This window comes from Vicugna pacos, chromosome 12 (assembly GCF_048564905.1).
Source record: "Vicugna pacos chromosome 12, VicPac4, whole genome shotgun sequence".
Classification (NCBI taxonomy): domain Eukaryota; kingdom Metazoa; phylum Chordata; class Mammalia; order Artiodactyla; family Camelidae; genus Vicugna; species Vicugna pacos.
The window spans coordinates 21,624,251-21,639,607 of NC_132998.1; the positions used below are offsets into that span (position 1 = coordinate 21,624,251).

Genomic DNA, 15,357 nt, shown 5'->3' on the forward strand with positions numbered 1-15,357 from the left:
AGCTGTGGGTGTGCATTGTAATTCTGTGTTTGATCTGCTTCAATATGCCATGAGAGAATGAGAGTTGGGGTGCTGCTGGTGCTTTGGTAGAGAAAAGGAAATGCCTTTGATCCTTTAGAAATGGTCTGCGAGTCAACAGTGTGTGCCCTGGTCATCTCGGGGAAGTTGCGGAAAGTTACCCAAGGCAGTAGTGGTGCAGTGCCATGAGGGTGGTCTCCTTTAACCTTCTCTTCAGCTCTTACCTCCACGCGCACATGTACACACATTATCCAGTTAGGGAATCTTAGAAGTTCATTGTATTAATTTGAGAGTCTTACTAAAAATTTCATGTGTGGAATGTAATTTTCAATCTTTCTTTTCCTGTTTTGATTAGTTTAAAATTATTGGGCCCTGGAGAAACCCTTGTGAGTTTCACTTTCTATTTCTTATTCAGAATACACATTCACATTTGGTACTCAGCTCTTCTGAGACGTGAATGACTGTCTTTGCCACATGTATCGTAATGAAAGCTTTATAATACAGAGGAAAATAGCCCTTTCTACATTCCACAGCATACAATTTGAAAGAAATATTGAGTTTCTGATTGATATATCTTAGCTTTAAAATAAGTAAGGAGTCCTAGTACAAATTACCTGTGTTTAAAAATATTCAGGGTGTTCTATAAAAAAGATAAATTGCTATGTCTAGTTCTAATAGTACCTTTTTATCTTTGTTATAATATTATAAACATAAAACCTTTCTCTCCTTTTCTTAGAAAACTGGTGACTTATTTGCTATCAAAGTATTTAATAACATAAGCTTCCTTCGTCCAGTGGATGTTCAAATGAGAGAATTTGAAGTGTTAAAAAAACTCAATCACAAAAATATTGTCAAGTTATTTGCTATTGAAGAAGAGGTAAGTAGTCAAGCTTTAATTAACCTTGTCATGTTTATTACAGCTAATATAAAAATTGTTTTATAAACAGGTTTTTTTAAATGGTGGACATTAGGAGTCATACAACCAAATATTTATTCTCAAAGATTCTTGAATAGAGAAAACAATGGAATTAAGGTATGGAATTAGAAAAGTAGTATAGAGAATAAAAGAATGTAGAGTATGATTACCAGTATTATTGCTAAATACAAAACCTAAGTGAAGCTAAATTGGCATAATTATATAAGGAACAAGGAGAAAGTCAAACAATACAAAGAAGGCTTTGTAAAAGAAGAAAAATCCTTGGAATCCAGGGATTATATAGGAAGTCCAGGTGTAAAAGACAGAATTGATTTTAGGGGGAAACAGTGAAAATAAAACTATCTTAGGAAAATAGAAATTGCTTTAGACATGGTTAATCAATAAAATCACACCTTTTGAAAAATAATTTGACAATTTATACTTACTAGGAAGTAATCAGAAATTAAATTGTAATTTTATGTACAAAGATGTTCATTGCTGCTCTGTTTATAATGCAGAATGATTAAGTCAGAGTGTTTGGTGAATAGTTACCCAGAGTTACCTACACTCAAGGTTAAGAGCTTAGCCCTCCAGGCAGCCAAGTGTGTTCAAGACTTCTAACATGAGCTGCAGAGGCGCTTGGCGTACTGCATGGTCAGAGAGAAAAGCCCCCACCAGACTGCCCAGTCAGACATGAGCTGCAAGTTCAGGTGTCCCCAGGGCTCCCTTCACTTCAGATCAGCCAGCTGCAAATTTAGGGTTTCCCGTGACTGCCCTCAGATTTAATAATTTGCTAGAATGTTTAATGACTCACAGAACTCAGGAAAGCACTATACAGTTGACCCTCGGACAACACTGGTTTGAACTGCATGGGTCCACCTAAATAATGTGGATTTTTTTCCACTGAGTACGTGCTACAGTACTGCACAATCCGAGGTGGTTTGAATCCGCAGATACGAACCACAGATACGGAGGGCTGACTATAAAGTTGTGCGTTAATTTTCAGTTGCCCAGAGGGTGAGTGCCCTTAACTCCTGCATTGTTCAGAAGTCAACTTACAATTAAATTGTAATTTATATTTTAGTATAGCAAAAGGGTGTAAATTAGAGCTACCCAAAGGAAGAGATCTATAAGTGCAGAATATGGGAGAGTTCTAAACATGAATCTTCCTTGTCCTCAGCAACACCTTACTGTCCTGGCATTGACATACGACAGAATGCAGCGTACTGCCATCCCTGGACACCCACCTAAGCCTTTGGTGTGCAAAGTGCTTATTGGGGCTCGACCACATACTGCCGCTTGGCTGACCTTTAGTCTCCAGCCCTCCTCAGAGGTTCTGGCTAATACCTTTAGCCTCTGTTTCCTCTGGAAGTTGGAATGGATATGCATGGCCTAAAACCCCCATCGTAAGTCATTATTAGACTGCCATGTGGCCAAAGACCCCAGACAAAGACACTTCTAGCAGACAGGGCATTCCAGAGGCCCACCTCCCAGTAGCCAAGGGCAACAGCCAGACCTCTCTGGGTAAAATTAATTCTTTACTATGTAGCAGTTAAGCAGTAATAAAAAGATATATTTAACAAAATTTCAATCACCTGGGAGCATACTTATATGTAATATGCTGTGAGAAAATCAGTATTACAAATATATATGCAGTATGATCTTGGTAAATACAGTATATGGTGTACAAATAGCGTTAGGTGTCTCTAATGAGATTTGACACATAGAAAAAAGACTGAAAGGAAACACACCATAATATTAACATAGTTATCTCTGGATGATGGAATTATGGGTATTTCTCATATTTTCAATTCATCAACATTTAATTATTTCATTATTTTAAAACAATACTTTTTTTCCTTATAAAATTATTTCCTTTATAATGAAAAAGAAGATTTATGTATAACTGAATCACTATACTTTACGCCAGAAACTGGCACAACATTGTAAATCAACTATACTTCAATAAAAAAGAAATTATTCCCTTTATACCACTCAGTAGTAGAGAAATTTAAAATATTTTATAGATGTATTTTGGGGATATGTAGAAAAAATATCAAAGGAAGAAAGGATTAAAAAGTTGGAGATGAATACTGGATTTTAAGACTCATTCACATTTTCCAGTTTATGAAGTGGGCATGTATCTTATAATCAATGCATATATATATAATTTGGTAATACTTCTTTTTCTCTATAAAGCTGTTACTAGATTGATAATATATCTTACAGTCAATGGTGCATTAAAATCAAGATTAGAGCAAATCAGCTCAAGTTCAAATGGGCAGACGAGAACCTGGCTGTAAGAGGACCACTCAGCTGTTCTGCCATCTATTTTTTTTTTTTTTCAAGGCTAGAACTCTGTTCCTCAAAGTGGAAGTGTTTGTCACAAGAAGAATTTCATGTGTTTTAAGGTTTGGTAGAAGAGCTAATATCCTAAATGTACTATTCTATATTAGAAATTAAAGATAATTTTAAAAGAACCATTACAACATTGTGGTAGTGATTTTCTAATTAGATATTGCTAGCTTTTACTGTGGTTTGTCTTCAAAGACAAATCCAATTTTAATATGAATTTAGAAGATACTGTCATTTGTACGGTCAACAAACTCCAGGTGAAAAAGCAGTTCAAAGTGCCTTCATGATTGGAACAAATTCTACTTTTAAATGAAATTAGGTAAGTACTGGTATATAATAAAAATTTATTTTTTTATATTGAGTCCCAATTGGTGATTTTTTTTTTTAGACAACAACAAGACATAAAGTACTTATTATGGAATTTTGTCCGTGTGGGAGTTTATACACTGTTTTAGAAGAACCATCTAATGCCTATGGACTACCAGAGTCTGAATTTTTAATTGTTTTGCGAGATGTGGGTACGTTTCTTAATTTATATGATATATGTGTGTGTGTGTATAATTTAATGACATAAGAATTCTTTAAAATAAATCTCTTACATTCAAAGCCAAAGACCTTTATGGTGTGCTTTCTTAGATATGATACCAAAAGTGCAAGTATAGAAAGGAAAAAAAACAGATAAATTGGACTTTATCAACATTAAAAAATTTATGTTTCAAAAGACAACATCAAGTGAAAAGACAACCCATAGACCGAGAGAAAATATTTGTTAGTTGTATGTCCGGTAAGGAATTTTTATCGCAACAACTCAACAATAAAAAGACAACCCAATTTAAAAATTGGCAAAGGATTTGATAGAAATTTCTCCAAAGAAGATATGCAAATGGCAAACAAGCATATAAAAAGATTGTTAGTCATTAGGGAAATGTAAATCAAAACCACAAAGAGATACCACTACATATTAAGTAGGATGGCTAAAATCAGAAGAGAAAACAAACAAATGTTGGCAAGGATGTAGAGAAACTGAAACCCTCATACACTGTTGGTGGTGTTGTCAAAAGGTATAGGCACTTTGGACTGCACTCTGACAGTTCTTCTAAAAGTTAAACAGAATTACTGTATGACTTAGCAGTTCCATTACTAGGTATTTAAAAGAATTTAAAACATATCCACACAAAAACTTGCACACCAGGGTTTATAATAGCAAAAGAAATGGAAACATCCCAATGTCTACCAGCTGATAAATAGATAAACAAAATGTGGTAAATCTACAGAGTAGATTATTATTTGTTCGTAACAAGATGAAGTAGTGATACGTGCTGTAACATGGATGCACCTTGAAAAATTATGCTTAGTGAAAGACGCCAGACACAAAAGGCCACAATATTTGTGTGATTCCATTTATGTGAAAGGTCCAGAATAGGCAAATCCAGAGAGACAGAAAGCAGATTAATGGTTGTCAGGGGCTTGAGGGGAGGGTGGAGTCGAGGAGTGACTGCTAAGAGGTGTGGGGTTTCTTTTCCGCGTAATGGAAATTTTCTGAAATCGGTGGTGATGGTCGTACATTCTGTGATTCTGACTATATTGAAATCTATTGAATTGTATACTTTTAAAAAATGAGTTTCATGATATGTGAATTTTATCTCAATAAAGCTGTTATTAAAAAAAAAAGAATATGGCAACCAAAGGGAATAATATCTTCTTGGAAAGAAATGAATCAATATTCGAAGAATAGGAAAAGCCCAGTGATAAAGAAGGTATGAGGTTAGTGGGAATTCTTGAATTTGCACTGGAAGCAGAGTAGAGACTTTAGGTGAGGCTAAAATGAACGAGAATATATGCTACAGTCTGTTAAATCAAATAGAAGTTGTAGGTAATTGATGCCTTCCTGAGTGTACTGGTAGCCGTGAGTTTTCATAATTCAATGTTGACACCCCTGAAGTTAGTTTTATATGTCATGCTTGGACATTCATCTGTCAGCTGTCAAACAATTGTTTAAAACTATCAATCTGTGACACTGCATGTCAGTCAACCCAGACAGCTTAATGTCAGCAATTTTGCCACCTTTGCCCTTAAGAAAGGAAAAAAAAAAAAGGAAAATGGCCTTTTTAGAATAGCCTTAAGCATGTGAGAAATATATATTTATGGAAACAAAACAGGTCTGACACTTTGCCTCTGTTACCTTTTTATTATTATGTATTGAGTCCAGTTTACTTTTTTGTGGAATTTTTTCCCCCAAGGTAAAAATGTAAAGTTGTGAAAGATTATCTTTCTTGCGAATCTTTATTCTTAAGTTTAGGCAGATGACCCACAGATATATAACCAAAAGTAATTCAGGAAGTAATATGCTTAAGACCATTGTATTCCATTTTCTTGATAGTGTTTAAGAGAGATTGGACTCTTCCTTAGGCCACATTGATCCTTATTCTAAAATTCCTCATTACTCAAACATGAAATATAAATATAAATATTATCAATTACTTCTTTGATTAAAGTGACTTTGGATTAGCTTATATAAAGACTTATATTGAGTGACTATGAATGAATTAATATTTAATTAATGAATTTGATTCACACACGTATGCATAGATACCTACATTATGATTTCCTTTGTTTTATATTTATTATTAAAGTGGGTGGAATGAATCATCTCCGAGAAAATGGCATAGTCCACCGTGATATCAAGCCAGGAAATATCATGCGTGTGATAGGGGAAGATGGACAGTCTGTATACAAACTCACAGATTTTGGTGCAGCTAGAGAATTAGAAGATGATGAGCAGTTTGTTTCTCTGTATGGCACAGAAGAGTATTTGGTAAGTCATACATCACTAATAGTTTTATTTAAAGAAGCTGGATATATTGTAAATATGAGTAGTTGGCCAGCCAGTTCACTGTAAAATGTCTTAATTTTTATGGCAAAAATTAAAATTTCTATTCTAATGAATATGGTGTGTAACGAGGAATTAGATACTGGTTTCTGAGGGTGTTATTTTTCTGTTAAAAAATGCTTTCAAGTTTTTTAATACTCTTAAATTTCTAAAATTTCACTAGTGTTATGGATGTATGTTATCTGTACACTCCAGAAGCACCTAGCTAGTAATAAAAGCTCCCTTTTTTTGGATCAGAGCAGTTACTGCATTACCAGCATGTTACAGTGCTATTCCCTGGAGAGCAAACTTCATTATAATTCTGAAGGAGAAGATTCTATTCAGGGAGGTTGGTTATTGAAAGGTGAAAAGAGCCATTGTTAGAAACACACACAAAATGAAATGCCTTTAAAAGATCTAACTTGAAATGCTAGAAAACTAGAAAAGCTCTGTGGTTGAAACAATTTATATAGGGGATGTGAAGTTAGTAAACATTTGAAACACTTCAGAAAATACACTTAAAAATAAATACATGTAACAAGTAATCAGGCAGTTTATAATACATAGCTGTCACTCAGTGTTCACGGCTCTTGGTTTTGTCTTAAAAGTCTTAGAATCTGTGACTTTTTTTCCAACTGGATTCTGCCTTTGCAATCTTACAACATGAAGAGTAAAGTCTAGCTGCCGCTATAATGTTATTCAGATTTTTCTAAGTCTGTCATGCATTAAGGTGTCTTAAAATTATACTATCAATATATAACCCCAAAGTAATCTGCAGTTATAGTTTGATAATCTTTTAGTAGAAGTTCCTAAAAATGGATTACGTTCATCCAGCAGGTATTTATGGAGTGCCTGCTATGTACCAGGCACTGTTCTAGGAGCTGGGACTTCTGTAGTGAACCATATGTACATGATTCCTGCTCTTACAGAACTCACATTCTAGTGAGCACAATAGACAAGTCAATAAGATAAATTCAGATAACTAAAGTGTTGGAAAGACAGTGTGATAATAAGATAGTGACTAGCAGGAGAAAGATAGCTTGGGAAAGCCTCCTTTCAATCCTAAATGACCTGACACTTAAATGATAAAAAGAAGCAAGCCATGCAAACATTTGGGGGAAAAGCATTATAAGCAGGAGGAACAGCAACTGCAAAGGCTTAGAAACAAGAATGACTTTGATGTTTGAGAAACAGAAAGGATGACAGTATGGCTGGAATTTAGTAAGTGAAGAGGCAGGTGATAGGAGGTGGAATTGGAGGAATAAGCAGAAGCCAACCAGATCATACAGGCTAGTGGTTTCAACCCTGTATGATCACCCCCTTTTTATAATAAATGTTTTATAATGTCCCTTTCAGTATCTTGAAAAGGAAATCTTAGGTAATATAATCAGCCTGCATACCTAATTAAAAGCATAATATCTTAGTAATACTATAAAGGAAAATATAATAAAATCATGGATTTGTAATGTGTATAAGTTTGAGAACACCTTCACTAGCAAATCAGTCAGATGCTTGCACCCATGTGTAATCCCACCCCCAATGCATGTGCAGTGATAACTTGTATGTTGTATTGGTTGAGTCACATGTCACAAGTGGTGGTGGTGTCACTGACATCATTTTTCAAAGCAGTGAATAATTCTTGGTAACATTTCTAACTAAACAAAGTAGATTTACAAATACTGCATTCCTGTAATGACAAAAACTTAATGTACAAAAGTACATGGTTGATATTAAAAATGGAATGAGATCATTATAAACAGACTTCTTACCTGCACAAATGTCTGGCAGGATATTCAAAAGTGGTGCAGATTGTGAGAAGCTTATTTTTCGGAAGTGTTCCATATTCAGCAGGATGTCTCTCATCTCTGGTCTCTGCCAACTAAATACCCATTGCCTTTCCCAGTTACTGTGATGACCAGAGGAAACAAACAGCAGTGCAGTCCTGGCCTTCATGAGGCTGAGCCCCGTGACCAGCTGTCAGTCTTTCATGTATCCTCCTAGGACCGCAGTTTAACTCTTGCCTCTAACAGAGGTTTTAAATGGAAAGAACAAAACATTAAATAAACTAACTCTTAAGTCCATTACTCTTGGCTGAAATTTTACTCTTATCTGTTTCCTATTTCAGACCATACCCAGCCCTGTTTTCTTATACAGTGCACCAGCAGTTATAAAGAAAGACGAATAATAGCCTGAAGCTCAGCAATCTAGAAATATTTCTTTATTTAAATGAAAACTTTTGTCATTTTGGAATTCCCAGACCAGATGTTGAATCTCCTTTTTGTGTGTTACAGACCAAGGAAAACAACATTTTTTAATTCTACCGTTTTTAATATGATTTTTTTTTAGAGTATAGTTGATTTACAGTGTTGTGTTTGTTTCTGGTGTACAGCAAAGTGATTCAGTTATACATGTGTAAATATATATTCTCTTTCATATTCTTTTCCATTATGGTTTGTTACAGGATATTGAATATAATTCCCTGTGCTATATACAATAGGACCTTGTTGTTTATTTTATATGTAATTTGTATCTGCTAATCCCAGACTCCTAATTTATCCCTCTCCTACCTTGCTTTTCCCTTTGGTAACCATAAGTTTGTTTCCTATGTCTGTGAGCGTTTCTGTTTCATAGATAAGTTTATTTGTATCATATTTTAGATTCCACATATAAGTAATATCAGATGATATTTGTCTTTCTCTCTCTGACTTACTTCACTTAGTATGATAATCTCTAGGTCCATCCATGTTTCTGCAAATGGTGTTAGTTCATTCTTTATTGTGGCTGAGGAGTACTCCATTGTGTATGTAGCACATTTTCTTTAATTATGATAGTTAATAATATAACCTGAGAACTTGCAGTAGCTTTCTCCTCATGCTCCTGTTCCAGATGCAGAGGCCCAGGCCTAGTAATACAAGCCCCACACACGTACAAGTCGCACATTCGAGAGAGAGCCAGTGGGCACAGATACCTCGGTCAGTCACTGCCTAGAGAGGGCCTTCCAGCTGTACTAATTAGGCAGTATATTATTGCATCTTTTGAGGAGGTCCCCCATTTGTCTCCTTTTAGAATTGCTGTATCACCTCTTCCCAGATTGGCAGCCTCATGTTCCAGAAGCTATCAGGCATGTCTAGGTACTTTGGCCTCTTCACAGCACCATTGATACACTGAGTACTGGCTGCTAGGTCAGAGGTCTGGCTAGCGCTTCTTTGGACAATAGTTACTTTATGTGCTGTGCCACAGAACCAGCAAAACCACTCAGACCCCGTATATCTGGTAGGCATAAGTTTGGACACTCATTTTAACCCCTCATGCTTATCACCTCTTCTGATTTCTCATTAATGTGTGTTTCCCAGGAGAGTCTCACTCACCCCCCAAAAAATAATCAAGGGATTGTGACCTTTTGAAAGTCAGATTCAAAAACTGCATCATTTAGAAACACCCTCCCAGCAATGTTATCTGCATTGGCTCCCAATCCCTTGGGCCACTGCCAAATACCCCAGTGTCATAAGGCATTGTTTTGGTTTGGGATCATTTGGAAGGTGACTGTCCTTTGGTCCAGAGTACACTCTTGTAGCTTTATCTTCCAAGAATCTTAAAATTCCGATATACAACATACATAAAGACAAATGTCACGAGGCTAAGCATATATGACCTCTGGTTGTACTCTGCAGAGCTTAATGCCCATCACAATCTCTGTCTGAATCTGTGAGCTCCTAAGTCATGTTCTATAAGATCCATCTGTTTTCCACAACTGTATTATAGTGTCTTCTGTGTTTAAAAAAAATGTGTTTACCATCAGACCAGCTACTTGTCTGAGCTGCTGTATCCCCAGTATACCCAGTCAGGCTAATCCTCCAAATTAATTCTAGAAAATTAAATTTTCATCTCAGAGCCCATATGACTTGCTCTGATGGATTCCATGTGAGGAATAAGGGAAAGCAATCAAGGCTGCTTGATATATTTTGGGTGTGAGAAACTAGATAGATGATGGTACCATACTTGAAGGATAAAGATTAGAGGGAAACAGGTTTGAGTCAGAAGACGAAAGGTCTATTTTGGATAAGTTAAGTTTAAGCTACCTTTTAGACATTCAAACAAATAATATGATATTTGAATCCATAGTTCAGGACAAGAGATAATTTTGGGAGCTAAAGGATATAGGTAACATTTAATGCCATAGGCCTGAATGGAAGATGAGGAAAAGGCAGTTGTAAGTATGGACAACTATTTTGAGTTTTGCTCTGGTGGGAAGCAGAGAATTTGGCGATAGCTAGAAGGGGTTGTGGGATCAATTTAGGCTGTTTTTTTTTTTTTTAGTGAGAGATGTTAAAGTATGTGTGTAAGCTGAAAGGAATGATCCAATAGAAAAGGAGAAATTGATGCACAAAATAAAAGGGGTAGTTGCAGGAACTGGTTTCTGAAATTGAGGAGATGATGTGATGGGCCCCACAGCTCAGGTGGAAAAATTGGCCTTTGATAGGAGCAGTTCCGTTGTGACTGGAAAGGAGACGCTGATTCAGGTAGGCTGGGATTTGGTGAAAGACGTAAGGAAGAGTTGATCACTGATTGCTTCCATTTCCTTGCTGAAGTATGAAGTGAGGTGATCAAAACTGAACGTGGAAGAAAGTGGTGTTGGAGTTTTGAGAAGAAAGCGAAAGATGTGAGATAGTTTTTCAGGTTGAGAAAGTGAAATTATTAGAAAAGTATGATAGAAGTTCTAGGCATTATTGAATATCCATTTTTGTGTAATGTATTACCATAGAACACAAATTGGTAGGGTTTTTTTCTTTTTTTTTTTTTTAAAGCATCCTGATATGTATGAGAGAGCAGTGCTAAGAAAAGATCATCAGAAGAAATATGGAGCAACAGTTGATCTTTGGAGCATTGGGGTAACATTTTACCATGCAGCGACTGGATCACTGCCATTTAGACCATTTGAAGGGCCACGTAGGAATAAGGAAGTGATGTAAGTGGTTTATCCATCTAAATAACTTTTAAAATGTATCTCTGTCTGTTTTTGTTTCTTCGTGTTAGCCGGATATGCTACTAAAAATTGATTTAGCCATCATCTCTGATATTTAAGCTATTTGGTTTTTCAGTAAGAATGCAGCTTATAAAAGTGTATACGCGTAATGTTTCATAGCATGTTTAACTGTCTTATACACAAAGTATAAATGCCATCCAGTCTTTGGTTCATCATTAAAAATATACTGCTTTCTGGATTTTATTTCAGCATATTGTGTGTCTAGTTCTCTTTGTGTGTTTATCAGGCTTTTTCCTCAATATAACTAAAAAAATAGTATGTCTGTGGAGTACTAGAACCATTACTGGATCAAAAAGAAATATAGTTCTTACCCTGAACCAACCTGATTTCTTTAACCATTTCCAAAATAACATTTAATGTAATATTACCTTTTTTCCTAGTGTTGCAGTCTCAGTCCAAAGACTGAATGCATTTTACTAGTATGTTATACACTTATGTACTACCGTAATTATTAGGAGATAATTACCATGTATAAAACCACTGTTGTAAACCAAATACTGGGGGAAAAGAGGGATGGAGTTTTAGATGTGAAATTTAATATAAAAGTCATCTATACGTTGGCCACACATCTTTCTGTTTTGAAAGAAATTAGTGAATGACTTTGCCTCAAACTCTGAGGTTATGAATGTTGTTTACTGAAATAACTCACTTGACAGCCTAATGTGTTCAACCGTTGTTTTAGATCTTAACATTTCTCTCAGACCTTTGTATATTTGACCCTGCTTTTTATAAGCAAACATGACAAAGTAATCATCACAACTATAAAAATACAATCTTTTATCTAATCTTATGTCAGAAAATTAAGAGAAGCATATTTTTCCTTTTGTTGGTGTGAGGAAGTAAAACCAGTTCAGCTGATAAGAAGACTTTTGCTAAAACCTGGGTATCTGGATGTTTTCCAGCCAGGATGACATACATATTCATGGGGAGAAGACATCCATTACTGTACTGATGATTGTGTTGTAGCATATCTTGAGATTGCTTTACAGCAGTGTCATTTTTATAAAATCTCTTCATTGGTGAAGGCTAAGAGTCAGTTTGTGTTTTTCTCATTAAACATAAAGTGTGCCCAGCAGTTAATTATGCTTTTATTGTCATAGGTGTTTTAAAGCAGTGTCAGCACTTCTTGCTGCCCTAAAAATAGGTTAAATAAGAGTGTGATACTCCCTAATGAAGGAAATATATGACTCCTAAGAACCTGGTGATTTTATCTGACTACCATGTGGGCAGATAATACCATTAGAAGACTTTATTTATTTATTTGCACAGAAACTCCACTTTTCATGAACGCTGATGCTAATGAATGTTCAGAAGCACTTGAAGAAGTAATAATGCCTATTTTACTTTACTATTGAGGGATGTATTCATCTCACATTATAGCAGTATTGATCCCCCAGCATCTCATTTACATGTTAATGAGTGTATTTATATATGGATCTTATCAAAATTAGTTAAGTTTTTTCAAGGATTCGTAAGCATTCCCTTTATTAAGAATTCTGCCATTCATTCTATTCACTTCTTTTTTCTTGCATTCATCTCACATCTCTACTTATTTCTTCACAGTCAGATTCTTCTCACGTGAATGCAGCTTATTTTTCACATTAATTTCCTTCTCTGAAAAATCTCTTAAGGCAGAAATCCTGGCTGCCTCTGCTGAGGAAGCACCAGGTGGTCCAAATTGTTGTAGTGGTTTGTTCTACAAGAATATTGGAGCACATTTACATAGACCTTGAACAAACCAAAAAAATTACGCCAGAAATAAAAGCTATAGATGTATTTAAGATTTTGCTGTGTTGTGATTTCCATTTTCGTCTGGGTAAAAGTATTCTTGAAGGCATGAGCCTCTTCTCTCCTACTTTCAGGGTTTGTTTAGGAAAAGTGCAGAAACTTGAAAGGCTGCTTTCAGTGCCTTGCCTCCATCATTATCAGTATTCTCTTGCCTCCTCTTTCATGTCTTTCTTCATTCATCCTTATTTTTATCACCTTCATCAAGAAGCGGATTAAGTTTGGCTTTTAATTTTGGTACAGGTCTATTCATATATATGTATATATATTTTCAATATGCAAAAAAGCTTTCTGATACTGTGCTATGTATAGTTTTTTGTTTTTTTTTTTTAAAGAAAACTCTTGTTCAATCTGTAGTAATTTCATGGCCCAGTTGACTGTACTTTTGGATAATATGGGCAAGAGGGATTAGATGCTTTTTTCACGGTCTACAGACATTCTGTGTCATAACTTTTTTGTGTGTTTGCTTAATTTTTTCAGACGGAAAAATTAATATTTTTGTTGTGAATATCAAGATGCTGTTATATGGCATTCTGAGAGCCCAAATGAAAATTAATTATGGCATATATAAAATAATTGTACAACCACTATTCTACTTCAGTCAGTCAGATTCAAAGCATTTTGTTGTTTTATGGACCCTGTGAACGTCAATCAGAAAGTTTCGTCTAGTAGATAATTGTAGGTGCACCTGAAGAAATATTTTTTTGCAAAGCCGTTTGATAGGCTATGCAGTAACAAACTGCTTATTTTAATCTGCTTTTATTCCTCCCAAGGTATAAAATAATTACTGGAAAGCCTTCTGGTGCAATATCTGGAGTACAGAAAGCAGAAAATGGACCAATTGACTGGAGTGGAGACATGCCTGTTTCTTGTAGTCTTTCTCGGTAAGTATAGTGTACCCAGTTCTCCTCTTTTGTACTTTGGTGTCAGGAATCTTTGTTGACTAAAGTCACAAATACTTAAGTGTAGTTTTGTTTTGTTTTAAATTTTTCTGTAGATGTTATGAAAGCATATGCCTTGATTCATGATTTTTGTCTTTGAGGCAATGTAAAGATTGATTCTGATCTATATAAATAATTTTGCCAGATCTGTATTAGGACATAGGCCGTACATACATTTTTGAGATTGCTAGTCACGGTCTTGGAATTGTGTCCTAAGGGGGGATCCAGCTTAGGACTTCGGTATCTTTTATGGTGACCTTTGTAATGACAGAGCACAAATAGTGGTATAGATGGGAATAACTAGAGTTATAAAAAACAAACACTCAAAAAGATAATTTTATCCTCATTTTCAAAAAGTAATATTATTCAAAAGGTGAGAAATAACAATTTTCTACTGCTTTTCAAGCATTTCAAATGTTCATATGATTCTTTCTTAAGATAGCAGCTAGAACTCAAATTTTATGTGAATCCTGTTATCACAAAGAAAGAATTAAGGTAAAAGAAATTAAAAGTAGAGAATGAATTAGTTTAGATTTTACTCTGGAAATAAAGCCAAGACACTCATCAGTATTTATAGCTTGTAATTACTGAATTAACTTCTGTTTTTCCTGAGTGTGGTAGCTGTATAATCCACAAGTGAACACACACTAGGTGATGATTTATTGGCTTAATGCCTTTTATAGTCTGTAGGTGCTTTTTGTATGACTTTCAACATATAAATCAATATTCAAAATTATTTATTTATTTAAATTCCATGTATATGTATCACAAGCTAATAAAATATCTCCAATCATTTTACATATTACTTTCTGGGAAAACTCAATTAAACCAATAGTTCCAATGATAATATCATTTTTGAAAGCCACTGTTCTGACAGTTTCGTTTTTGTGTGTTATTTAAAGAAAAGTCTCCAAAATAAAATTGTATCATGCAGCTAGAATTACCAAGAGAAAATCACTTTATTGGAGAGTAGAAGTTTAATATTACAATAGTGATCTGTGTTAAATTTTGTTTTAGAAAAATACTCATTTTGGAGATCTCAGGCAAAACTGATAAAAATTTAAAGGAATCAGGAAATGAACACTTGCTGTTTTAACAACTATATTGCTGAAACTCAGAGTCAATAATTTGACAGTCTTAACTGTAGATTGCGTATTTCAGGAAGGTAACAGGCCTTATTTATCTCATCAGTCTTTAGCACACCAAGTTATAAACTCTTTGATAAAAATTGCTTAAGTATCAGAAAGTATGTAATATGATTTTTTTTAAATAGTAAGGACTTTAAGTACTACAAGTCAGCAGTGAAAACAGCTACCAAAAATGTAACAACTACCAAAAAAGATAACCATCCTCTTTCTTATTTGTATTAATTAACCAAGACTGGATAGCCAGTGAGAAAAACCTATCTCAGCTCGTATAAGTGAAAAAG

At 34.9% G+C, this 15,357-nt stretch overlaps 1 protein-coding gene across 2 annotated transcripts in view; it reads left to right on the forward strand.

Annotated features, from left to right (window-relative positions):
• The window catches only part of TBK1 (TANK binding kinase 1), a 67,965-nt gene that overhangs the window by 5,860 nt on the left and 46,748 nt on the right, over nt 1-15,357 (forward strand). For both annotated transcript variants that reach the window (XM_031683111.2, XM_072973007.1), the window contains exons 3-7: nt 755-895; nt 3,678-3,807; nt 5,923-6,104; nt 10,964-11,124; nt 13,761-13,871. In XM_031683111.2, coding sequence (XP_031538971.1) covers nt 755-895; nt 3,678-3,807; nt 5,923-6,104; nt 10,964-11,124; nt 13,761-13,871 — 725 coding nt within the window. The remainder of the gene's footprint in view (nt 1-754; nt 896-3,677; nt 3,808-5,922; nt 6,105-10,963; nt 11,125-13,760; nt 13,872-15,357) is intronic.